General features: G+C 39.5%; 2 protein-coding genes across 20 annotated transcripts in view; one reads left to right on the forward strand and one right to left on the reverse strand.

Annotated features, from left to right (window-relative positions):
- Positions 1–924: 924 nt before the first annotated feature.
- On the reverse strand, positions 925–8,050 carry creb3l3a (cAMP responsive element binding protein 3-like 3a). 2 transcript variants are annotated; one of them, XM_032526842.1, is made up of 10 exons: positions 7,753–8,050; positions 7,295–7,411; positions 6,873–7,119; positions 6,103–6,236; positions 5,244–5,354; positions 5,049–5,155; positions 3,828–3,896; positions 3,552–3,636; positions 2,608–2,701; positions 925–1,665 (listed from the first exon to the last, which is right to left on the reverse strand). In XM_032526842.1, exons 1-10 carry the CDS (start codon positions 7,795–7,797, stop codon positions 1,346–1,348), a joined length of 1,329 nt encoding a protein of 442 aa, XP_032382733.1. In that variant the 5' UTR covers positions 7,798–8,050; the 3' UTR covers positions 925–1,345. The 2 variants fall into 2 exon arrangements, with proteins under 2 accessions (XP_032382733.1, XP_032382734.1); XM_032526843.1 differs by having other exon boundaries at positions 6,873–7,116; positions 7,753–8,048.
- Positions 8,051–20,408: 12,358 nt separating this feature from the next.
- celf5a (cugbp, Elav-like family member 5a) overlaps positions 20,409–24,986 on the forward strand; it is a 192,538-nt gene continuing 187,960 nt past the window's right edge. For 7 of the 18 annotated variants that reach the window (XM_032525649.1, XM_032525651.1, XM_032525664.1 and 4 more), the window contains exon 1: positions 20,410–20,864. In XM_032525649.1, coding sequence (XP_032381540.1) covers positions 20,507–20,864 — 358 coding nt within the window. In that variant the 5' untranslated portion in view covers positions 20,410–20,506. Of the gene's footprint in view, positions 20,865–24,986 lie in introns of all 18 variants that reach the window. The other 11 variants (XM_032525653.1, XM_032525654.1, XM_032525655.1 and 8 more) reach the window with 3 other exon arrangements.

The following is a 24,986-nucleotide window of genomic DNA, read 5'->3' on the forward strand; positions in this document are numbered from 1 at the left end:
ATATAGACAACAATGTGTTTCCTCAGTAGTTAGCACATAATGGAAATATCAAAAGCTCATATTGCATCAACACAAGTGTAACGTTTCACAGGGAGTCAGCTCAATAAGGAGAAAGCTATTGAAGAGCTTATAAGGTGTTGTGGGGGTTGCAAAATTCCCTTTGATGTAAGGCATTTTGGTCAATTTTGATACATTTTAAAACAGATCTATTCTTAAAAAGATTTCCATTTTTTAAGTTGCAGAATTTTTGAAGGTTATGTTTCTTTAAAGGCCAATGTCAAAGTAATGCATATGTTTTCTGTGCCTTCAAGGAATGCTTTTAGAAATCCACCTGCCAGGGATCCAGTTTTAAGATGACTTTTTTTTTTTGAAGTGGTTTATCCTTGTTGTTTTTTTAATTCAGTTTAGATCAAAAGTGACCAGTCATTTTCTACAGTGGCTCATTTAATCACAGAACTGAATCTCCGGTCCAGTCCTGCCTTGAAGTCAACTCTAGCTGACCACAGAAAATGTCAAACTGGACATGATGACCTTTTAGATGAAATTCTAGTTGAGTGAGGATGAAAAACACTTTCTTCCAATCAATGTGTTCTCTACGCCCACAAGCCAGTCATTGGGGAAAGCTGTGGATTCAAGCTACAGCCTGTCTTCACTGGGTAAATACGTACATATCAACATGTCAATTATTGGGTAAGAAGTCTGAGTCATGAGATAAGAGGTCATCTGTCCCACCTTTGGCCTAGTTTTCTGCCATCTCTTTCAGTCTCTATTGACATCAAACCTACTGTACCTGCCCTTTGAGAAATTGCTTTTCTAGACATCGGATCACATCAGGCACTGTCAGGAGACATGTTTCACTGTGTGCTTTGAGTGGCTTTTTACTCATTAAAACTTAATGAATCAACAGCATTTTGAGCCCACTGATCTTGTTTTGACCTTTTTTTTTATTTTAAGGCAGTTTTAGTAATTATCCCAAACAGTTCCAATCAATTCCTCAATGAAAACAAGCTTTAAATTATCTATTGAGATCATAACTGTACACATCATCACTTTTCTACCCAGTTTTTGACAGTGTCGAACACACTAATTCATAATGGCTTTGAGCACAGCCAGGCAGAGGATACAATAATTAATCCAGACAGGCAATTTCAGTGTAAGTTTCAAATCCATATACAAATATAAAACATCACAACTAAGAAAAAGGCATACAGACTGAATATAGGCTATAAATGAAAGGCAAAACAGGAATAATTAAAACCAAAAGTAGCCCCAGATAATTCCCTGCTCTACTTGAATGAGGAGGACAATTTGGGCAATTCGTGTAGGTCTAAATTATTCCTTTCTTTTACATGCCATCTGCATGCGGTGATCGCAGCCTGGCAGAGCGGTGCGGATCCAAGGTCAGAGAAGCGATGTGACCAGTAATTGGGTCTACATGGAAATGACCCATCCTTTCTTCCTGACTGCTGTTTAGAGACATGGGCTCCAAACTGGTCTGGTCTTGGTTCACTCCAAGCTTTTCCATCATGGCAGCAATGTCTTCAATTTTCCGGTCTCCTGGGGAAAGTGGGTGCTGAGTCTCTGATTCGTCCTCAGCAGAGAGTGGGGATTCAGTGACATGCAGCACACGGGAAGCCTGCATGTTCTGCAGGGACCGTGACTGGACTGTGTGAGAATAAGACACGGAGAAAACATTAGCAAGTTCAAGCCTCTGTGGACAATGACATGCAGCTCTGCTTATTAATTACCATGTTTTCCATACGCTGGCACTGTAGAAAACAAGTTTGTGTCAGCTTGGTCAGTTAGCCTTAGTGTGTTGTGACCATAACAAATCCAAAAGACATCAAAGACGGTAAAAAAACGCTACACCCCAGACCTCTAACTTGCGCAGGTGTTTGGTCCCTTGTCTTGTGTCTGTCTCTGTGTGTGTCTGTCTATTTATGTGTTTTGTGTGATTCTGTTTCTGCGTGTGTTGTTTTGTCTCGCTCCCTCCCTTTTTTCCTCATTTTAATTGTTGTTGTTTCTTTTTTACATTTTTTTTGTTGGCCCTGGGACGCGTTCTTCATCTCAGTGTATTGTTTGTTATTGCTTGTCACTGTTTATTTCTTAAATATGTAAAAAAAAATAAAAAAAAATCATTTGATCACAAAAAAAAAAAAACATGTCACTTCGCCTTTAGCACCCAGGGAAAGTGCAGCATCAATTACTTTTTTGAAGCTGTCAAACAGCTTATGGTAACAAATTACACCGTGGTGCTCTGCAATGCATGACCTTGCCTCATTACAAAAAATTGACATTTGGGGGGTTTGTGCCAATAAATCTAATAAAAAAGGGCCCACTTAATGACAATTCATCACGCACTGTTGACAGAGCAATGGCTTAATAACTGTAATGATAATACATGGCCTTGGTTATCTTTTCACTGGCTCCAACCTTTCGATTTTGAGTGGAAAATCAAATCCTCAGACAGGCGGAGCTCGCCGTGAGGCTCTGCAGGTGAGAACCCTTCCAGCTGCGGGTGAGACTGCAGTTCTAACACCTAATCAGACGTGACGGAGAAGTGCTGGATTAGTGAACACAAGCTATTTGGTGCTGAAGGTAACTCACCTCGCACAGGACTGAAGTCTCCTTGGCTGACCTGGGTGTCAGAGAAGGGCTTGAGGTTGGGGAACAGGATTAGCGAGAAGGACAGCAGCAGCACCTGAGAATGTGGTTGAAAACACAAGCAATGGGGGAAAACAAAGAGTTTCATTAGAGTTTAGAGTGATTCACTCAGTTATTCAATTAGTGTACTAATGTACAAATTTGTACTTGTAATTTACTTGAGTCTTTTCTTTTCATGCCACTACATTTCAGAGAGAAATATTGTACTTTTTACTCCTCTTCATTCATCTGACAGCTTTAGTTAATTTACAAATTTTAGCACACAAAACCCTTTTATAAAATAAGACGTTTTATTATAAATTAAACTACCCAAAAATATAACTTATTTGATTAACAGAACAGTTTTGATTGTTTCCAGTTTCTAAAATATGAGTTTTTCTGCATTGAGTCCACTTACTGAAGTAACATTTTCAATTCAGAGCTTTTACTTGTAACAGAGTATTTTTACAGGGTGGTATTAGTAATTTTACTCAAGGAAAGAATGTGAATACTTCTTCCAGCACTGGTTCTACATTGTTAAACATTGTATGGCTAGTGGTTTGGATATCCCCCTACTGTGAAGGCTTTTTATGCAATGTTCACAGGAAGCAGTAATCATTTTCTACCGTGCTTTTCTGGCAAATCAAAGAATTCTGTGACTGGGAACCGAGACCTGCAAAATTAGATTTTTTAAAATTCTTCTCCACTCGTGTTGCCTTTGGTCTTGCATTTTATACCATTGTAGTGATCAAAGGCAATGAATGGCTTCTGTAGAGAAAGGGGGAATAGGTGACTGTGCCTTTTCTGTGTGCTCTTGTGTTCATTGTGCACATTTCTAGATTGGCCTTTCTCAATGGTTAATCCCACCATGACATTATCTGGCCCAAACACACAGAGGACGTCCATACCAGTACACATGTCCCAGTCTGGGCTGGCTTGTTAGACGTATTCATGACCATAGCCTGCAGCCTGCGCAACTGTTCCATCAGTGACCTGCGGAGAGGAGAGGATTGGGAAAAAGAAAATGCAAAGAGAAGAGAAAGAAAAAAAAGAGGAAAATACAGACAAAAATAATTGGATTAGCAAGGTTATGAGGGAACAGGAAGGAGATGATAAAGGCAGTTTCTAAGTGGAAGAAATGTCATTGTCAAGAGAAAGAGAAGTCCTATTTTAATGTCTCTCACATGTTGCATTTCTGCAGCTGGGACACCTTCCTCTGCAGCTCGTGGTTTTGTGCATTGCAGGCAGCCATCCTGAAGGAGATAACAAACACTGAGGTTTTCATAAATATTAAGCAATATATATTTTGAAAGCAAGGGAAGGCAACAAGTTCAAGAAGAGTTTAACTGCCTCTCTCATTCATACAAAGCCCCCGTGGTGTCAGCTGAGAAAAAAAAAACTAAACTGTGCGCACAGAATACAAATCCGTTCCCTCGGTTTTATAAACTGTGCGCACAGATTCATAATCCGTGCCATCTGTTTAATAAACGTGGGCAAAGTAAAAGATGTTCACAGATTCAAACTCCTGAGATCAATTACTCTATAGCAAAATTTTGTTAAATCACAAATGGCTCATCTTTCCTAATGTAGTACTAGAAACTAATGGTCATCAAAGCAAGCCGTCCTCCAACCTGGAGAAATAACACTGGTCTCTATCAGCAGCCAGTCTATAAACTACAACACAGACACAAAAGTATTTATTAATTTAATGAATAAATAACGTAGTGAGCCCTAAACTAATTTTTTAAAAGTAAGTAGTACCAGCTGCAGTACAACTAGCAAAAGACAAGTTATAATTGAGGTAAGTTTGGAGACACTGATTAATAAATATGTTTGTGTCCGTGCATCCTAAGCACGGTTTTTAAAACCAAAGGAACGGATTTGTATTCTGTTCGCACGATTTTTTTTCTCAGCTGACCCCAGGGGGGGCTTTGTACATTCAGGAAGTGATATAAATACAAATGATTTTGTACATCCAGTGCAGTCCACTGTTTACAAATTGCATCCTGTTGTCATTACTGACACATATAACCAGGTGTCTTAGATTAGTTCCCCTGCCTGTTCAGCACCTAACGCTCAATACTCACATACATGCCTCTGGTCACAAATTATAACATGGATTGCATATCTGAAGCAAGTTTTGCTGCTCTGTAAACTAAAAAAAATAGTTTCAACATTTCTGTGTGTGACAGCCCACAATAGAGAGACAGCAAATATGAGGAGCGACGTTAACAACACATGACAAAGGTCATACATGGCTCAGCTGGCACATCAAGCTGCCCAGGGTGACTTTCATAATGTTCTTAAATAATCCTACCAAGGGCATTTAAAGTTTGCTTCAGGAAATGGTTAGCATATTGAATATGTTATCATCTTTTCTCTTGTTGCATAACTGTAATTTTTACCTGCTCTCCAGCCCGTCAATATATTCCTTCTTCTTCTTCCTGCTTTCCTGAGCAGACTGCTTATTGCGAATCTTTCTGCGTATTTTCTTCAGAATCCTTTCTTCAAACTAGATTGACAGAGGAATGAACCTTTTTTACTTTGACTATAATTGTAATGATTGTTTTCATTGACGTGTTGATGTGATGGCAGTTTACCTTAGTAAGAGGAAATTGGCTGGGCAGATTCACCCCTTCCTTTGCCAAAAGTTTCTTCTCATCTTCATTCAGAATCAATTCTTGAATGGACTGTTGAGATGGGTGGGGGGCCTAGTGGTGTGATATGAATACTAATATTTAAAACATAATCTCTGCTGTGCGATTACATCTTCTCTCAGCCCCCAATCCTCCTCTCCCCTAGAGCTTCACAGGAAGTAGTAAAATGAGCGCAGACTATCAGGCCACCTTCCTCACTTTCATTTCATGGCTACCTCAAAGCAATTATGGTGTGAGAATCTACGTTGCATTCTGCCACTCTCTCCTTCATCTTATTAAACTGGGCTGCAAAGATGAGATCAACACTCAGAGTGGGCTATGACCCGCATCACTGCACACCCTCAAGTTTTTAGGAGCACAAACACATTCTTCTGCTTGTGGTGATCACGTGTGTTCACGTGATAACATCCACTTTTAGGAATAGTTTCTTTGAGAATTAAATAATTGTGACACATTTTGTTTAATAGGGTGCAACATGGGGCGGCGCAGCACGGTGGTGCAGTGTAAGCGCTGTAATGATGGTGCAACATAATACCTCCTCTTCACAAAATGCAATTAGTAATCTCTCCACACAAAAACACGTAGGAACTAATAAATCATGGGGAGGTTCAAGAAAAATGTATAACTTCAACGTTTCTGTGTATTCCTCCTATCTGTAGCAGCATACAAACCTGAGTGCTAGATAAACAACAGGCCTGTATACGACTCAAGCAGCCAAAAGAAGATAGGCCCATACTCCTACCAACCACTATTGTACCACCCCCATCATCACAATCTCCAATCACGACAAGGATACACTTACGGGCTCCGGAGTGCCAGACAGAAGCAGATCTTTAACTGTTAGCGGGAAGCCGGACGACAGCTGCGGCCTATGTGCATCAGAAGGAAATTGTGTAATCTTCATCCTGCCTGTTGGTAATCGGGGCTCCCAGACATCTGTACACACACAGACACACACATACACATAGAGCACATGCAAACAAAGACCACGATAAATTACATTTGGAGCCTAAGTGTTAGCAAATACCAATTAGGTAATTGATTATTCCAATATTCACAGGAGAACCAGGTTTCATGTAGATATTGCAACAACAATAACAATTTGTTTTTGTCATTGATTATTCGCTGTTCACTCCCGAGGCTGGACTCACTATTTACTGTACTATAGTGTATCAGAATTAAAATGATGATGTTATTATCTGATTAAAACAAATTATTGAAAAATAATTTTGACAATCAATTAACTGTAATTTTTGATGGAAACTAGCAAAAATTCACAGGCTCTCAAATGTGAACATTTTCTGTTTTTCTTACTTCTCTATGATTGAATGTCTTTGGGTTTTGGACTGTCGGTCAGATGAAACAAGACAATTGATGACATCTCGTTCGACTCTAACTTGTAACAAGCATTTTCCCAACTTGCTGACAGTTTACAGATGAAACAAAACATTAATTAAACACGAAAAAAAAAACTTTGGATTAATGAATAAATAACATAGTTGTTATTTGCAGCATCAGATGTTATGAAGTGTTCCATTATAAAAAGAAAAGATGTGGACATGTGTGACTCACTGAGGTCAGTGGAGATATTGGCTTCAAGGTCTGCCTTGGTTTGGGGTCTCTTGCTGAAATACAGCGCGTCCCCATGGGGGCTCTCAGGGCGCTGAGGGCTGTCCATCTGGTCTGAGGGAGGGTCTTCACTGATCCCACTGTCACTGGGAGAAGGGGACCAGAGAGGCGAGCCCGAGACCGAGTCACTTCCACTCAGGAGGGCGTTGAGGAAGTCATTGTCTGCCTGTTCGGGGGGCTGCAGCATCTGCTGGGGAAAAAAACCCTAAGTGCTATCATTAGTCTGTCTGTGTGAGATGACAACATGGCGAGAGACAGGCCAGTCTTTTAAATGTCAAAAAAAGGAACTATACAATACATTCACAAAACAAACAGTTATTTGTCACATGCATGAGTGACATTAGAGATCCCACAGTCTCACGCACATTTGGGTCCTGGACTGGCCAGGTGTGATGGTTGCCATGGCGTCCTGTTTCCTCATGACGGAGAATTCCATCATTTTGATCAAACAGCCAATCGAGAAGCTCAATGCCATCACAACCCTGAAAAGAGACCATGACATTACGACCACGCTCTATCTTTCATGCTTTTAGAAGCAAAGACAACAACAATGTAAAAGTTTCATGTACTTTCTGCCTCAGCTTCTGGGGATCCTCCCTGAGCACACGGTACAGTACATTTTCCCCCAATCTGCCTCGATATCTGTCGGTCTCTGTAACCATTTTACTGTGATAATTATGTCCTTTCAATGGTACTGTAAAGCAGGCATTACTTGATCATCATAGATTTAAGATTTTGATGAACTTTGCCCTGCGGACTTCCCCCAATCACACATAACTGGCAAACTACAATTCAAGGAAAAGATTGATATTTGGTAATTTACCTGATCTGGATAGTGCTCCATAGTTCCTTTGCTTGGGTGGAACATCAAAAAAAGGGAAACAGAGATCCAGCAAAAAATTATCCAATTTACTTTGTTGTTGAGTTGATTTGTCTCTGTTCCTAAATAGCTACCACTGTATCTCTCAGCTCTTCTTCTCTGGTCCAAAGTATAAACTCCAACCTAGCACACCCAGCCAACTGTAGCTTGCTTGGTCCCCATTGGCTACAAGGGTTTATAATCTGATTTGTAGCCAAGAGTACACAAATAAGGAACTTCACAAGTTGGTCTATCTGGAGACGGAGGACATTAAGTCTCCAGTAGTATGTAAAACACCATGAGGGTCAAAGTCCGTTCTTTTCCTCTGAAATTTTTGATAGATTATTGACTGAAGGAATGCTCTGACCTTTGGCATATATTTATAAAACAAGCAGCATACAACGGCCAGGTCTATTGAACAAAAGTCACACTGATTTAAAAAATATTGCACACTTAAAGCATTTAAACCGATTTGTATCAGCAATGTTTATGAGATTGCACACACTTATGTGTGTGGCTCTAATGATATTTGACAGATTTTTTTTTTTTTACATTTAGTCTTTTTGTGAAGTAGATAAACAGTGAAATAAATAATTACACAGTTTGCATATTGGCTTGTTATGACACTTCTTGAGGAAACTCTTTATTAAAGGAATCCTGTATTTGTAAAATACGTGTGACTAATTAGATAGGTGTGACTTATAGCTCTATTCAGCCTCTAAGGTGGCTTAAAATAAGAATGTATTGTAAAGTAGTAGATGAAAACTAATTACACAGAAAGACTTTACCCCATCTCTTTATCTTCTCTTTTTAAATGATGTAATTTGTTTGAGGCTATATTATTTTCTTATGAGTGTACCTCAACAAGTACACACATAAATGAATGCATCGTAAAGGAAACCTGAAAGCGTAAAAACATCCACATCATTGATGTCGTGATGGATGTAGGGCGCCATGATTTTTTCATGTTGATGTCCATGCAGACTGAAAGAAAGAAGAAAAAACAGACAAATAGAACAAGACAACATACAAAAAGAAGAGCCGTAGTGTGTTCTGAGGATAGAGTTTAATACATTTATTTTTATTAGCTAATGCAGTTTTCATGTATGATGGCCATCATCAGATTTTTTTCACCACCTGAAAAGAATGAATACATTTCAAATTTCAAATTTTTTCTTAAGTGTTTGTTGCAGCTACGCACACAAAAAGGCAGATTGATTGAAAAAGGTGCATCCAGGTGAAGTTGTAGAGACGGACATTTACATGTATTTTTTTTCAAAATCAGTCAAACTATTCCTTTAAATCCCATTGACCACCTCAAATCAATTGCAGGAGTGCTGTAATAGTTTTAGAGTTAAGATCAAAATCTTTATGATCTTCTTGCCATTGCAGCACAGAGCGTGCCATTATCACTTCTTTCTCTTCCACAAAAATCCATCCCTCTCATTTTCTCGGAGCTCACTGCCGTGCAGAAAAGTAGAATGAGGTCACCGCCTGTAATCATAATTTGATCAGTCATGTGATCATTAGATCAGAGTTGCTGATGTCATGCACTGCAGTTGATATGATAATAAGTGTATTTGACTTGGCGGCATGGATCTGCTGTTGGGAAGGCTCCCTGCTGCTAGCATACAATTGTCCCGTATGTATGCGTATGTGGTACAACCACAGCAGGGAGGATAAAAAGGAGCAGAGGAGGCGGAGGCTGTGCTGGAGGAGGCATGATTGCTGATACGTCTGGTATAAGGGAGCTGTCAGCTGACACAGCACAGAGTTAGTGCGTCTTGCCGGGACTAGTCTATTGGGTTTTCATAAAAGAAGCATTATGTAATCATTATTGCTTCATTATCTGATGGGAGAAGGTTCCAAAGGGCAAAAGCTCCGTAATTACTCCTCCAAGCTGTTTTTGAAAGCGTAGGCTCTGTGAAAAGCAGCTTTGTGAGAGAGAACTTTTGAAACAAACACTGAGTGAGTTTCATGGTACCTGGTCATTAACAGCATCATCAGACAGAAACAGATGTGTTTCATGGGTCACCACCAGTCTTCTTCCCACTTATTTCTCATTGTTTGTGTGTGGTTGTCACTGACTCCCTGTGTGTTCACTCCAGGAGTCCCACTCATGATGGGATAGACTGTTGATTACTCAAAGAGAGGTATTTGTTTTCATTTTAAAATGCAGCAGTCAAAGGAAATATTTTGTGTACTAATCGTGAAATGCTGTTCTAAATGTATAAGAAAACCAGGCTTTTACTGTGCTAGCAACACAACTCCAGGATTGACAACAATTGGCTTTCATTTTGGCCAGAAAGAAATATAATTTTACACATCCTCATGCTCAAACAACATAATAGGTCGATTTCACTCTCAAACTGACATACAACCGTTATATTTATGGCCACACGGTGGTGGTTTAATCATGTGACCATGTTCACGAGACCATTCTATTTAACGTAACGGGAGCAGTTTAGCAAACGTTGGGAAATGGAACTAGTTACGTTTAGGCAACAAAAACACTTAGTTAGGCTTAGTAAAACATCAGGGATTGGCTTAAATTGAGTCAAGTAAAATTACTAAAATGGTGACCATCCATGGTCTTTAAAATGTTGGTTAATTTCAAAATAACAGTTGACTTTTTGTTTCAGAAAATATGGTAATAAATCTCGGGAAACATAACCGTACTGAGATTTACAGATGGTGAAGACCAAATGTCAATCATTACAGTAAATGCCAGTCTGACAAGAGCTGTAACACTGCTAGACCCCGCAGGTGGCATGCATAATTTGAAATAAAAATCCCAGAAAACACTAATTTCCCCTGAAATATAACTAATGTGGATCACCACCCTGTAATTAAATGGAATATAATCTGGCCATGGCACTATAGCTTGGTTGACAGATGTGACATTTGGGGGCTGTCTTCACACATGAATATTGTAATTGGTCTAGTGGCATCTTCTCAACTAAAACCTGACACTTTTACTATGGAACTTGAACATTATGTATGGTTATCTTTAACTCATACAGATTTTCATTGGGACAGGTTGAATAATGAGTGTACTGTGTGGCTACATCAGTACTGGTGCTTGTATCTCTATTTACAAATCATTATTATAACTTTTATCACACAATTTATTCATACAACGTGTTGTCTCTTTCATTCTAAATTTTTCTTGAAAATGATCTCGAGGAAGCCCTTAGCGTTCGCATATTGCTACATGCCTTTTATCAAGGATTTTTTTTGCCCTTAAAGACAAAATGAAGGAGGAAAAAAAAAAATTCTGTAGAACATGTACAGTACCACAGAGGCAGCTAATACTGCCTCTCCCAAGCATACAGAGTACCATTCAAGGTCTGGATCTGAAAGTTTATTAGCATATCAGATCAGCAATGTGACAATAGGCTCATTTGCATTTACTCCTTTGGGTGCGTTAAGGTCAACATCAAGGCCGTGTGAATCACTCTGATCTGAAATCTGTATAATGTCGTGTTTTTTTAAGAGAGACAGTTGTTGGAGGTTTTAGACGTGGGAGAAAGAAGAAAAAAAAGGCATTTTTTGATACAGAAGAAAAAAGCAGCTGCAGGAATCGCTGACAATACGTTTTTAGGACTTTAAGTTAAGCACTACTCGCCAGTAGCACTGATTACACTTGTCAATCATTTGATCAACAGATAATTAATCAAAGACAAATCGTTCATTGTTAAAACCACTTATCAGGTAAATGTAGTAAAGCGTTGCTGGTTTAAACTTTCCAAATATGCTATTTGTTTCATATGATCACCTTTTGTATAAATCTCCTTTGCCGTTTAAATCACATTGGGATCTGGTAATGAGTGATGAGTATTTGTCATAAAATGAGGCAAACGTACGGACTGCATAATTCTCAAATGATGAAAGTTCAAAGCATTGCCAGAAAAGCACCGTCAAGAAATGACATGAGAAATAAAAGCTGGAAAAGTAGAATCTGAACCAAGAGTTGGGACTTTGTCTCTCTCTAATAAGAGCTTGTCTTTCACATGCGATAATCCACTACACATTCACTGGGATGTGTTTCATGCACACTCGGGTTGCTAGTTTCGGCTGGCATTAAGCAGTGTCAGCTTACACAATAACTATTAATGATAAGTTATTGATTGTGTGGTCCATATACAGGCCACATAAACTGCTCACACCACAAAACGTATTACAGTTTATGTCAGAATATCACTGAAGTTTCAGTTCATCATGGAGATGCATCAGCCTCCGGGCAAAAGAAATCCCATTTACCGGAGCATAAACAACTCCAGCACAGTAACTCAATGGAAACACATAATTATAAAAATCATTAAAAAAAACTCCACACCTTCAAATTGCATTATTCATTTAGCTTCATTTGCTTGGTTTTGATTGGCTTATGCATTTAATTCCATTTTATCCATAGGAAAAAAAGAAATTGTAAAATTGAACAACATAGCTGTCATAGATTCTTCCTGGATATTAAGAAGAGATAGTTATAATTAAAAAAAATGAAAAAGTAAGAGTAACTGTGTCTACATTCACTCTGGGTGTCCTGGTTCCCTCCCACAGTCAAAAGAGAAGCAGGTGATGTACAATTACACTTGTGTTGATGGTGTGAATGTGATTGCCTGTTTGTGTCGGCCCTGTGTGGCCAATGTGTGCTGGGATAGGGACCAGCCTCCTGCCACCCTAAACAAGATTAACTCCTCAGAAAATGATAGATAAATGGAGTAGTCTTTTATCATTTCAAGCCCTGTTTGATGTTCCTATAATGCTCCTTGGGGCATAATTGAACCATCCCCGCAGACATTTGTGGTTAAAACCTGCTGCAGACAGCAAGTCGAAGCATTCGACAGTCACTTCAGCTTTTCTCTGTCCGAGCCAGTTACAACTCAGACAATGTGGTTGCACTCTACGCAGTGAAAAATGGATCAGCTAAAGCTAATGTAGACAAGGGGCAAAGAAAGTAATCTAGACAGCTAAAATGCCCAAATGAGTTGGGAATCAAACCAAAGCTAAAAGGTGAATATTGGAGTTACATTTATTAGCTATGAGAAACACGCCATTGGGATGCTCATGTGAGCCAGGAGCTGGTACTGTAGTAGAACAGACCTATAGTACGGTGGTCATTAAATTAGATTTAACCAGCCATTTGGCATTACTAATGACATAATCTAACTAAAAGGCATTTCTCACAGACGTTTTGACCAATTTTGACCTACAGCAGGTGTAAATTAAATGAGTAACAGTTTTTTTTCATCTGTGCCAGTAAGCAGTGTTGTGAATCACAGGTCTTTTCATTTACGCAGTTCAGTGGGTTGTTTTGTTGAATTGATTTGGATTGGTCCCATCTCTCATGTGCCTTCATGCTCTGTTGGCATTTAAAGGAACTGTTTTAACATTGCGAGGCAGCTTCACAGTATTTTCAGCTTTTCCCGGTTGTTAAAACTACTGTTTCAAAAACACTGTTGTTAACCAGCCACTGTTGCCTAGCAACCTCTATCATTTGCAAGTGATATTTGTGTTGGCATTGTTTTGGTTTTCTTAGTATCATTTGCATATGCATGGAATACTCATTTGTTTGTATGCCCCTCCTTCAAGAAATAGAATTATATTGGTATTGTGTTTTTTCTTTTGAATCATTTGATATTTTGTGTGACTTCAGAGGTCTTTTTTTAATAGCATCTGCTATCAAGGCAAGGCAGCTTTATTTGTATAGCACATTTCAGCAACAGGGCAATTCAAAGTGCTTTACACAAAATCAGTTAAACAGATAAAACACAAGTGAAAACAGTTAAAAATCATAAGCATTAAAACCGTAAACACATGAATAGACAGTTAAAACAAATAGAAACATAAAACACAAGAATAAAAGTTTACAGTGCAGCATAAGAAATTTAAAGAAATGAGCAGTCATTTAAAGAAAGGCAGCATCAAAAAGGAAGGTCTTCAACCTTGATTTAAAAGAACTGAGAGTAGTCTACAGGTTTCTGGGAGTTTGTTCCAGATATGAGGAGCATAGAAACTGAAAGCTGCTTCACCCTGTTTAGTTCTGACTCTGGGGACAGAAAGCAGACCTGTCCCAGATGACCTGAGAGGTCTGGGGGGGTCATAGTGTAATAGCAGATCAGAAATGTATTTTGGACCTAAACCGTTAAGTGATTTATAAACTAGCAAGAGTACTTTGAGTACTTATCAAGTTTACTAAAGCTTCAAACATGTCATCTTACAAGAGAAAGTCTGCCCCTTGCAGAGAGCAGTCCTTGCTTTAGTTGCAAACATGTTGCAGGGACTTCTTCTCCCATCTGAATGTAAATGTCTGGAAATCCGCCACGGCATAGCTTCAGCTCAAATCACATCTGGATTTTGTAGTTTTGATGATGTTTTGACTGTACAACATTTTAACATCAAGGTCTGGTAGTAGTTGAAGACACTGTATGCCGCCTACATGATTTCTCACTTGCAATGTTTCTGGCTCAAAGAAAAGAAATGAGCAAAGGATGCACAAAGTTGCAAGCAACAAGTGCAAGTTGCAGCTGCTTCATAGTAAGTACTCCAACCACTTAAAGGGGGGGGGGCACTTTCTTGGACATTAGATGTTTTGTCCTCCTTGTGTACGTACATTGCAATGTACAAAATGTAAACACCTTTTAATACGATGCATTAAATACACACACAGCCTCAAGTTGAAGACATCATTGCAAAAAACGTCACAGAGAAAAAAAGTGTATTGAATGCTCTAGGGGGTAGCACGTTGGTTTAATTTCAGGGAAATGTTGTGCTTTCTAAATCCTGAGTTTAATTTACTTTTCAAAATAAAGTACTCAATGCAAGGCAACACTGTATTCATATGTGTCATTCATGCAAGAATTAAATTAGTCACAAATACAATTTCCTTGATGACCCACAGATTGTGCAGAAATAATGAAAGCCGCAAAACATGCAGACAGATATTGACATATGTGTGGGAGGAGTGTTCCAGCCACCTTTCTTCAGTGTCTCCTTGAGGCCTGAACACAGCAGCTGTTCAGTGGCTCTGAAACAGCCTCATCTCAATGTGCCCAACACACTTCACAACTGCAAATGTAATCAAATCCTCACACTTCTCACACGATACTTTAACGACAGAGGTCTTTCTATACATGTACTTTGGTATTTAAAAGTTTCCCGAAAAAGCTGCTTTTATTAACACACATACACTTTGCCAAAGCAGAGAGATAAGCAGCCGACTAAGGAGGCCAAATATCCAGAGCTATCTGCAAAGCTCTGCTTGTTTGGCTGGCACTTTCTGTATGAGAAAGATTTATGTCAATATGGATTATTAAATGAGGCATGGAATGTGATATTCAAGACACAGCTTTAGGGGAACTGGAAATAAAATATTACAGTTTAGTATATTATTTAGACACGGGTGTTTGGCACATATGAGCGTGTATGAGGATTGGAGGGGGAAATCCAAGTAGAACACAGCTTCCATCTGGTGGTTAGCAAATGTAAGTACAAAAAAAAACTTGGCTGAAGAGCACAGATATTTTTTGTATAAATGCAGGTGTGCTGGTATATTGCTGTGTGGTGGGAACATAGGGAGTTAGGTCCCAAATAATCAAGATAACCTAAAGATCATCAAGGAAACCATTTTCTTTAAATCTGTGTTTGGTTGAAATTTATATTTTATCAGGTCTTCAGCATTATTCTAAGATAGTCCAACAACACAACACAACCTTTTTGCACGTATTTTTGTTACAGTGGAGATTATAGTAGGCTATTGACTGTTGTTTGAATTGTGCGCTTTCCACTATTTTAGCACTGATTTATTTTAATATTTGCCAGAAATTTGTGCAGATTTTGAAGTCGGAACCTGGATCAATTTCTTTGATGACTTTAAATGCATACCAACCTGAAGACATCCTCACACTTTTCTGTATCTTCTGTTCAGCCACATACCTTCGCGTGATAGGAAGACAAATATTCATTCTACGAAATGCACAAGACTGAGCCAGGGAGGGGCACAGGAGTGTGCACATCATGTAGTCTGTTGATGTGCTGATATTTTTCTGGATGTAATTGCATTAATATTGAAACCGCAGCAGTCCACACAATCTTGAAATTGAAGTACTTGTTAAGGCCTCTCAGATCAAAGCAATGACTTAGACTAGCGAGAAAGACAAGATTGCTCTGCAGGCTGACCATTTTTCTCTCATACAACAAAACTGCAACAATCACAACATGGGATTCTTTTACAGGCTGTTTTTTGATGATAAAATGAATTTTCAACATGTTAAAATTGGCTCATTATTTCCAATCATTCCTGCCCTTCTTATCCTGCAACTCCTGAGGCAATGGTCTGCCTCCCGGTCCTCCATGGACCAAGAACAACCTGCTCAGTAGGAGGAAGCCCCACCCAGAATTATGGGTCAAAGTTTGAGCCTATCAGCAGTGGCGGAAGAAGTACTCGGATCTTCTACAGAAGTAAAAGTAGCAATACCATCAGCCATGTAAATACTCTGTTATAAGCAAATGTACTGCATCCAAATCTTACTTACATGGTGTTATCATAGTTTAGCACATGCTTATCGAAGGTCCCATATTATACTAATTTTCAGGTTTGTACTGGATTTGGGGTTTCTACTGGAACATCTTTTCATGCTTTTTAATTTTCAAAAACATTACATTTCATACTGTGTGAGCATACTCGTATTCACCCACAGTTTGAAACGCGCTGTTTTAGCGCCTGTCGCTTTGAGCCCCCTTGAAAAAAAGCCCAGTCTGCTTTAATTGGTCAGCATTTCCGGGCCTTCCCTCTCAGCATCTCTACACCGTCATTGCAGCTGGGCAATGACTGTAACGGTACTGTGGCTGCACTTTCTACCTATAAACAGTATGGTTGTGACATCACAACCGTACAGAAGTCCTCACGGCTTGGTATAGTTTATGACTATGGGGCTGTATGATATTCGCTGTGGATTGAGCATTTTCATACTTTTACGTTATTTTTATAGCACATCAACATGCTTTGTATGGAAACAAGACATGGAAATCTCACTTGTAACAATGTGGGACCTTTAAGACAAGTAGTTACAGTAAGCCCAAATGCAATTCCCTGATGTATTCCCTGTTCTAATAGGAATTAAAAAATGTGAGAATGGGGTGTTCAAATGCTTGAATAGTTTCTGTGCTTTTAAATTCACATCTGTCTGTTGATTATTTACACTCTACAAAAAGATGAACTATACAGTTTACGTTATATCCATACAGTGTGTGTGATATACACACTGTGTATCACACACACTGTATTCCTTAAAAAGGACTAGCATCAGGAAAGAAAAGCTGAAGTGTTATCTAGTGGAAAAGCTCTGATAAATACCGAAGAGCTCTACACTTCTTTTAGACCAGGGAAGGCCTGAAGAGAAAGCTGCGGCACAACAACTCCCTAGTTCAGCCTCCTCTTATCACATCTCATCAGCCTGTTAAGTCAGTGGTCCATAGAACTCAAGTCTCAAGTGTGATATGCCATCATCACAACACACACTAATTTTTTTGAACAACGCCTTACAGTCAAACGAGCATGCTTTGCAATGCATAACCAGAGTGCGATGGTGAATTAGGCACCAGGGGACACCTCCAACTCTTACTGCTCATTAAACCTCAGCTACACTTTTGAAACTTCACCATGCCAGGCCAAGCAGAGAAGAAGCTTCCCCTTAACAGCAAAGTGTTGCACACATTGTTTTGTTAAGTTCCTCATTCACTCACAGACTTCAACTTCTAACTGGATGGCATATGGCAAGTTAAATTGTGCGTGCTTATATTCACTGTACGCTAGTCGTGCCTATGTGCATGGCTGTGTTTGCACAATATGCAAGTGAATAACTGGATGTGGAGAGTAATGTTGAATTTGGGTAATTAGGAAGTGAGTGTGTGTGTGTCTGTGTGTGTGTGTGTGTGTGTGTGTGTGTGCGTGTGTGTGTGTGTGTGTGTGTGTGTGGTTGTGTGTGTGTGTGTGTGTGTGCCCGCCTGCCTGCCTGTCTTGACTGTATGTCTACAAGTGCACACAGAATGCAAAATGACTCCCATAGCTGCCTTTGTCTACCTCTGGGCCTTCCAGACTTCCCAAGCTTAACAGATCCAGCCGGGCTGTCTCCCTCTCAGGGTCCAGACTGGTTAACAAGCAGCAAAATGAACGCCAGCCAGTTAAACTGTATGTAACTTTTGGTTTGCACTAATCGTGTGACCTTTATTGATTTCTTGTCTCTGCCTTCAGCTTGACGAAACACTAATGGCATTGGTCAATAAAAAAAACATGAAGTGGAAGTTTTCAATATCCCTCCCCCTGTGTTGACCACATCCCTAAAAATAGCCACTCAACCTCCCTCGGAGTCCAGTGAGCCGGTGCCATGACAGCTCAGCACTCTTATTCAATATGAGCTGCACTGAGTCTGGGACCTACAACTTCAAAGAATTACATTGAAGAACAAGTTTATGATAAAAAAAAATACCCTGTGTCTGTGTTGCCACCACCCACTGTTTTATTGACTGGGGTTGTCAATGTGTACCCCTGCCTGCTGATGTCTTTCCTTCTACTCTTGGCACTTATTGAGCGTTAGCAGAAAGAAATATTATGAGCATGAGTTCAATAGAGCTGAAATTATCCTCACTTCCCTCCCAGTGAAAACAGCAATCTACTCTGGAAAGCCAGTGTCTTTCTCCAAACTTCTCAACCTTGAACTTTGTTGACAATCTGCACTCCAAGGCAACTTTGTGTGTGAGCCTTTCCTTGCTTTACAGGTGTACTGCTGAATTCAGAGCAATGGAGGCAGCTGAAGGCGATTCTGTCTTCACACAGAGAGGCAGCCATTCGTGAGTCAAAGTTCTGGGAGGGGACCCCTGTTGTGCTGCCCCCCCAGTAAGAATAGCAGCCGCAGCCAGCAGCTAGTATTGATTCACATTGCAGCCTTGATCCTGCTGTCACAGACTGTGTATATGACTTTATTTAATCCACTGTTAGGCTGTAATTAGAAATCTGTCCAGCCAATGTGTTTAAGTTAAAGGAGGTTTGTTGCTAAGTTGCATGTCAAAATCCGCTTTAACAAAATATGATTTTAATGATGGATTTGGATCTGAGTGCTATTGACAGTGTCTGCAAAGGGAAGGCAAATGAAGCAAATAAAAACTCTCTCTTGGGGGATTAGCTTGCTTGCTATTTGAAAAGTACTTACAGTAAGTCTGCTAATTGTGGTTAATGTTTGCTGGTCCCTTGACTCATTTTAATGACAGATTGCAGATAGCAATACCATTTGCTTGGAAATAGTGCATGTGTTACTTGTAGCAGCATATACTGTACAATATGCATGGTCCCCTACAGTATATTTTAACTTCTGTCATTCAGAGTAGCAGAGGCATGTACTGTATTTGTACTGTAAATCCTCAAGGGTTTTAAAAAAGATTTTGCAATTAGCTCTTCAGTCAGAACTGTGTATTTTTAAGGTGAGAAAGGACACTTTAACGTGATGTTGTTGTGCTTTTCAAAACTTTGGATGCATGCCCACCTATTAGACAAAATCTTGGCAACAGATCTAAAAAAAAAAACTTCCATGCGAGGGAGCAAAAGCCTGTATTCATCTATCCTTTTCTATTACAGCTACGTAAAGTAGTTAAAGCAGATTGTCAAACTATGATACCAGCTTGAGTTTCAAGAAACACAAATGAGCATGCAACCTCAATTTATCTTAGTTGCTAAAAAAAAAAGCACCTGTTAAGATAATTATTAGACCGGTAGTTGGGAAAGTTGCCGACTTGCGGTGTAACTAACCCTCTGTGTTTCATACATTTGTAGTTGGATTTTAACATCTATATGCCAATGTGTGTCATTAAGACTTGGAGACTAATTACCACCTGCAGACCTGCACAGTCAAAGATATACTTCTTTTTTAATATTGCAAGACTTTTCTCCACCTCTTTTCTGGGGGAAATATTGTGCTGTTTTACTTCATGTATCTACAAAAATAGTATCCAACTTTGTAAATTTACTTTAGTCTGCATTTCATACTTTGCTATATCGAAGACATAATGCTTATGTGTAAATAATAAACCTAATGGTGGCTGTCATGGCCTACTGGGATACTTAGATAGAGAAGAAGAATCCATTGATGGTGTTAGTACACACACGTGTGCTTTTCCTGCCACGACACGTCACAACGTCTGCTGTGAGAAGGGCCTAAGGAATATTTGCCATTGTGCTGCTACTGCAACTTTGCCTTCTTTTAGCAATATTTAGAAGGAAAGTGTTTTACAAACTTGCTCAATCATGTTAATAAAATAACAAAAAAAGCTGCTGAGAGCCCAAACAATCATCTTTTTCTCCTAAAATGAACTACTTCATAAGTGACGCTGGGTGTCGCTCCAGAGCTTCTAACATCGCCCCCGTGCGGTTATTCCGCCGCTATCACCCCTCTGCCTTCCTCGCACTGTGTGTGCGTGTGTGCGTGTGTGTGTGTGTGTGAGTGTGTGTGTGTGTGTGTGTGTGTGTGTGTGTGTGTGTGTGCGCGCGCGTGTGTGTGCATGTGTGTTTGTGGTTGTGCGCGCGCGCGTGTGTGCGTGTTGTGTCGGATAGAAAGTCAGCCTGCTTTCCAGCTGAGTGCTTGCTCTCTCACAGTGAGTGTGCCCGTGTGCCCGTGTGTGTGTGTGTGTGTGTTGTCATTATTATCCACTCTGCTCCCAGCTCAGAATGGCCAGATTCACTCAGACTGAAACAAGAAGGCAGCACCATCCACAGCAGCTCCAGCCCGCTTACTCCAGCCTGGTTTTCACCGGACCGGGGGTACCACCGAGCCAACAACCACTACTACTTATCCCACATCAGCACCCGTACCCTCAGATCACATTTCCGAAACCCATGAACGGGTCAGAACCCATTTCAATTCATCCGGAGAGCGGCAACATGAAAGACCAAGATGCCATTAAGCTGTTTATCGGGCAGATACCGCGGAACTTGGAAGAAAAAGACCTGAAACCCCTGTTTGAACAGTTTGGGAAAATCCACGAACTGACAGTTCTCAAGGACCGATACACCGGCATGCACAAAGGTAACGTGTCCCTCCAATGGCTGCGAGGCCCATATCAAGATTCTTAAGTGCTTATTATTTCCTCTACCCTTTAAACTCATTTGTGTTGAAATAGAAATGCGAAATTGTTTTTTTTTTAATTTAGGCTATTTATTTTTTATTTTTTTGTTTATTTATTTATTTTTACATTTTATCATGCTTTGTCCAGCCTACTATTGTAAACAATTCATCATGTGCATCATAGCCTACTTTCATCTAACATTCATGAGGTTTGTTCTTTGTCCCAGTTATCAGGGCTTTGCTCATAAAGTTCTTCGTATCTAATATTTTAGAGCATTTGTATTTCCATTTTCGATAATTCCACATATTTTCTTTATTACACGGACAAGCAAAATGGGAGATTTGCTAATATTAGGAGCGCTTGCAGTATCGCGAATGACAGGGTGACAAACTGTGTTGTCCATGTTCTGTATTTTATTGCTGTTTCCTTAACACGCTCTTAAGTGGGGCAGAGGCGCTTGGAAAGGATGCATTTTTAAAGAGCCTTCCCCTGCCAGCCAGTCCCGTCTTTTTGCGGAGGGGAGGGGAGGGGGGGGCATCATTTATTCATCCCGTACGCTTTCTTTTAACATCTCCCCATGTGCGAATGGGGCTGCGTGCAAACCCAACACAGTGAAATCAGTTCAGTACAAATGTCTCCAAAGGGCGCAAGAACTGTCGCAAGATGACGGACGTCGCCAGGGAGAGTGATGCTGCGCTGCCTGTGCTGAAATGGAAGGCTGAGGGCGGGGGGAAGGGGGGGGGGGGTGTACATCCACTCAGCTCACTGCACACAGTGACAACTTCCACCTTCCGTAATGAAGTTAGTTATCAAGGATGTGCGGTGTGGATCACTGCCTGGGTGGGAAAACCATTTCACAATACGTGGGGGTCCCCCCCCCCCCCCCCCCCCATCCCCCCTCCCTCCCAACACAGTCGACTCACGCAGTGTAGACGTCATCATCACCATCACCATCATCATCAGCATCAGCACCATCATCATTAACAGCCAACTTTCATTTTACGTTTGTTTTTGCGCTCAGCCAGGTTGGGCATTTTAACCTCTTGAGAGGGCTGTATATTGCTGAATCAATCATAGTGACATTTACGCTTCCATGTTAATACCAACTGTGACCAGTATCATAATTATTATTTCCACTGTAATCATAATTTTTTAACATAACCTATAACACCACATTCACAGACACACTATTCTTTTCTTCTATAGTTTGTAAAACTGCCCTTAAGATGTCACAGAACAAAAAGCATGACTAAAATTTTGTCACAGTACTGCTAAAAATAAAAGCCTCTTTCCAAATTCAATCTCCCCCCCCCCCCCCCCCCTTTTGTATTCCCCATTTTGCACTTGTTTATGTGTGAGGGACGTTAGTGCAGGAGATAAGCCTTTGATTGCAGTGACATTTAGAAAAGACAGTTGACAATCTGTGACAGTAATGTAAATGCCATTGGAAACATTGAAAACAATGTCTTCTATGACATATAGAATCACCATCAAAAGGTATTTAATGTGTTACCGCAACAAAGCTCAAATACATGTCACAAAGCCCTTGTATTGAGGCCGAATCAAAATGTTTAGTTTTTTGCCCTGTATATTAATTAATATGACATTCTGGAATTGATTGCCAGTTTTAGAAGACACAGTATTGCAACATTAATGAATACCTTTAAATAAGATGATATTAACCTTAAGGAAAGTAATGTTTTTCTATTTGTCTTTATGTGCATGTTCATGTTGCAATGAGTTGGTGGTCTAAAATAGTGTGCAACTGCTCTGTGATCACATTTGGATGAAAAAAATGTTATGTTTAGGGTTTATGAAGATTTCATGTACCATTAGATTATGCAATCATAGTTTGTATTAGCAACAAATTTCATGAAGTCTCATGCTAGATGGCTAGCGCTCTTAATTGTCAGTATGTAGAAGGGACGACATTTCTTTAGTGTAGCACTCATTTGGCATTCATCAGTATGTGGTTGCGTGTGCATGTGTGGGCATACATATTAAAATACCATTACCCTCTGTTGCATAATGATTGCAGTATTTAGCTCTTTGTTAAACAACTTTATTTGCAGTATTTAGCTCTTGAGTGATTGTCGCCTGATCATGTTGACAGGGAAAAGACAATTTAGGCTCTTATATGTATTTCCATAGTCAGAAAATAGAGCTTAGACAGATATGTGTATTTTTTAAGTGAAATTTATATGGCACTATTACAGATATGGAACACATTCAGTAGTTTAGTATTAGCAGTAGCATTAGCACTGCTAATACTAAATATAGTGAATTGTTTGCTCACCTATTAAGAATTTTTTACATTTGAAAAGTTTTTTGTCTGTTTTCTTGTATTATCATATTAACTATCAGCAATTATTATGATTGTAGATGTACCAGTTATGCCCCGGGTTCACTGAACTACTGAAAGAAAATCCCTTTATGAAATTTGTAAATGATGTTTGTATTCAGGGAAATTATTTCTTTCTCAGGTCCCTTGTTAGCTTGAAATGCAAAACTCAAATTCTGAAGAGCTGTGGAACAAAGTGAAATCCAATGTTTTATAAAAGTGTGTAATACAATCCTGTGAACTTGCATCTATTACGTATGTATTGTATTGTATGCCAATCACAACTTTTTTTTAGCCATTTACTAAACAATCATATTATATACATATACACTATGTATGTATATATATATATATATATATATATATATATATATATATATATATATATATTATATATAGCTTGTTTAAATGCAAGTAGATAAGGTTAACTCTGATCTGAGTAAAACTTATACACTTAATCTTAAATGTTCTTCTCAAAGTACATTTGTTTATGTTTATTCATTAATTCACAAACAACAAATTCATTTCAGTACTGCCATTTTATTAGGCTAAAAATGTAATGAATCCAGGCCACACAATTAACAATACATAATCAAACTCTTAATATGTCAGTGATCTCTGATGAGGTTATTTTATAGTTAATCATATTATTGAGCAGATTATGAGAATGGATCCAGATGGAAACTCTGGAACAGCATCCTCAAAGAGCCACTGACAAATGCGTTGATGGACAGAGGAATAAACACACGCGTTATTGTCATCATTCTAAGTGTTGTGCATTAATAGTCACTGCACTTATTCTGTCATTTTGATTTTCATTTCATCCACATTGCACTTTGGGTGTTGATTCTTTTCCTCTCTTCTTATGCAACTATTTTTTCCCCCTTGGTAATCCATGAGGGAAAACATGGAATTAGTTTGTAAAGCGTGATAATAATGCATGGCCATAATAACTTGACTCAAGAGGATTAGCAAATGTGCATTGTCTGAAGCAGTAGTCTCTTGGGTGATCAGCTGGTTGCCTCCCTAAACAGTGGCTGCCTCCGCCAATTAAAAATTCAGTCTAGTCTGGCTCTTCAAATGATTAATTCTGCACACGCTGCCGATGGCCTGCCAATTATTGTCGCCCAATTGGTATTAATAGGTAGAGGATTTCCTGATGTTGAATTTATCACAGACTGTGAAAACTTCTCCCTTTGGCTCTAATTAGCTTCCACTTATAGCACATGCAAAACACACACTTGCACATCTATGCATATGCATATATGCAGAACCGAGGCTTTAATCTGTACACTTATTTGAGGCTGCTGTTTGTCTAGTATTTTTTGTTCATTTTTGTGTTCAAATTGACACTTCTCCTTCGCAAAACTGGACGTATGCATGCAAAGCACTCGGAGCAATGCTGAATCTGTTTCCGTGGAGATCTTTGTTATGTTGCTCTGCTTGAGATTGACTGATCTTCCCATGTGCAGTGAAGTAACATAAGCTCGAACAAGAGATGAGGAAAAGGAAGATTTTTGTCTTCCTCTTTTCTGCAGGTGTGAATCAGCACAGCAGTGTCTGTCTGCTGTGCTGAATCACACAGACAAGACAAAACAATCCCTAACGTTGCTTCAGTCAGCCGGCCAAATCAGCCCGGGTATCAATATTAGGCAAGTGTCGGGTGTCATTGTGTTAATGCATTTATAAATGGACCAGAGATATTACTGTAGACGCCAGCCAAGCAGAAGCACATTAAATC

The sequence above is a fragment of the Etheostoma spectabile genome, chromosome 9, assembly GCF_008692095.1.
Source record: "Etheostoma spectabile isolate EspeVRDwgs_2016 chromosome 9, UIUC_Espe_1.0, whole genome shotgun sequence".
Lineage (NCBI taxonomy): Eukaryota > Metazoa > Chordata > Actinopteri > Perciformes > Percidae > Etheostoma > Etheostoma spectabile.

Bases quoted from the DNA above. Each gene is read 5' to 3' on its own strand.
- creb3l3a (XM_032526842.1), bottom strand. From the start codon at position 7,797: ATGTTCCACCCAAGCAAAGGAACTATGGAGCACTATCCAGATCAG. The intron at 6,237-6,872 runs GTGAGTCACACA...GTGTGTGTACAG, and splicing joins CAATATCTCCACTGACCTCA to ATGTCTGGGAGCCCCGATTA. The intron at 2,702-3,551 runs GTATGGACGTCC...CCACATTCTCAG, and splicing joins AGACTGGGACATGTGTACTG to GTGCTGCTGCTGTCCTTCTC.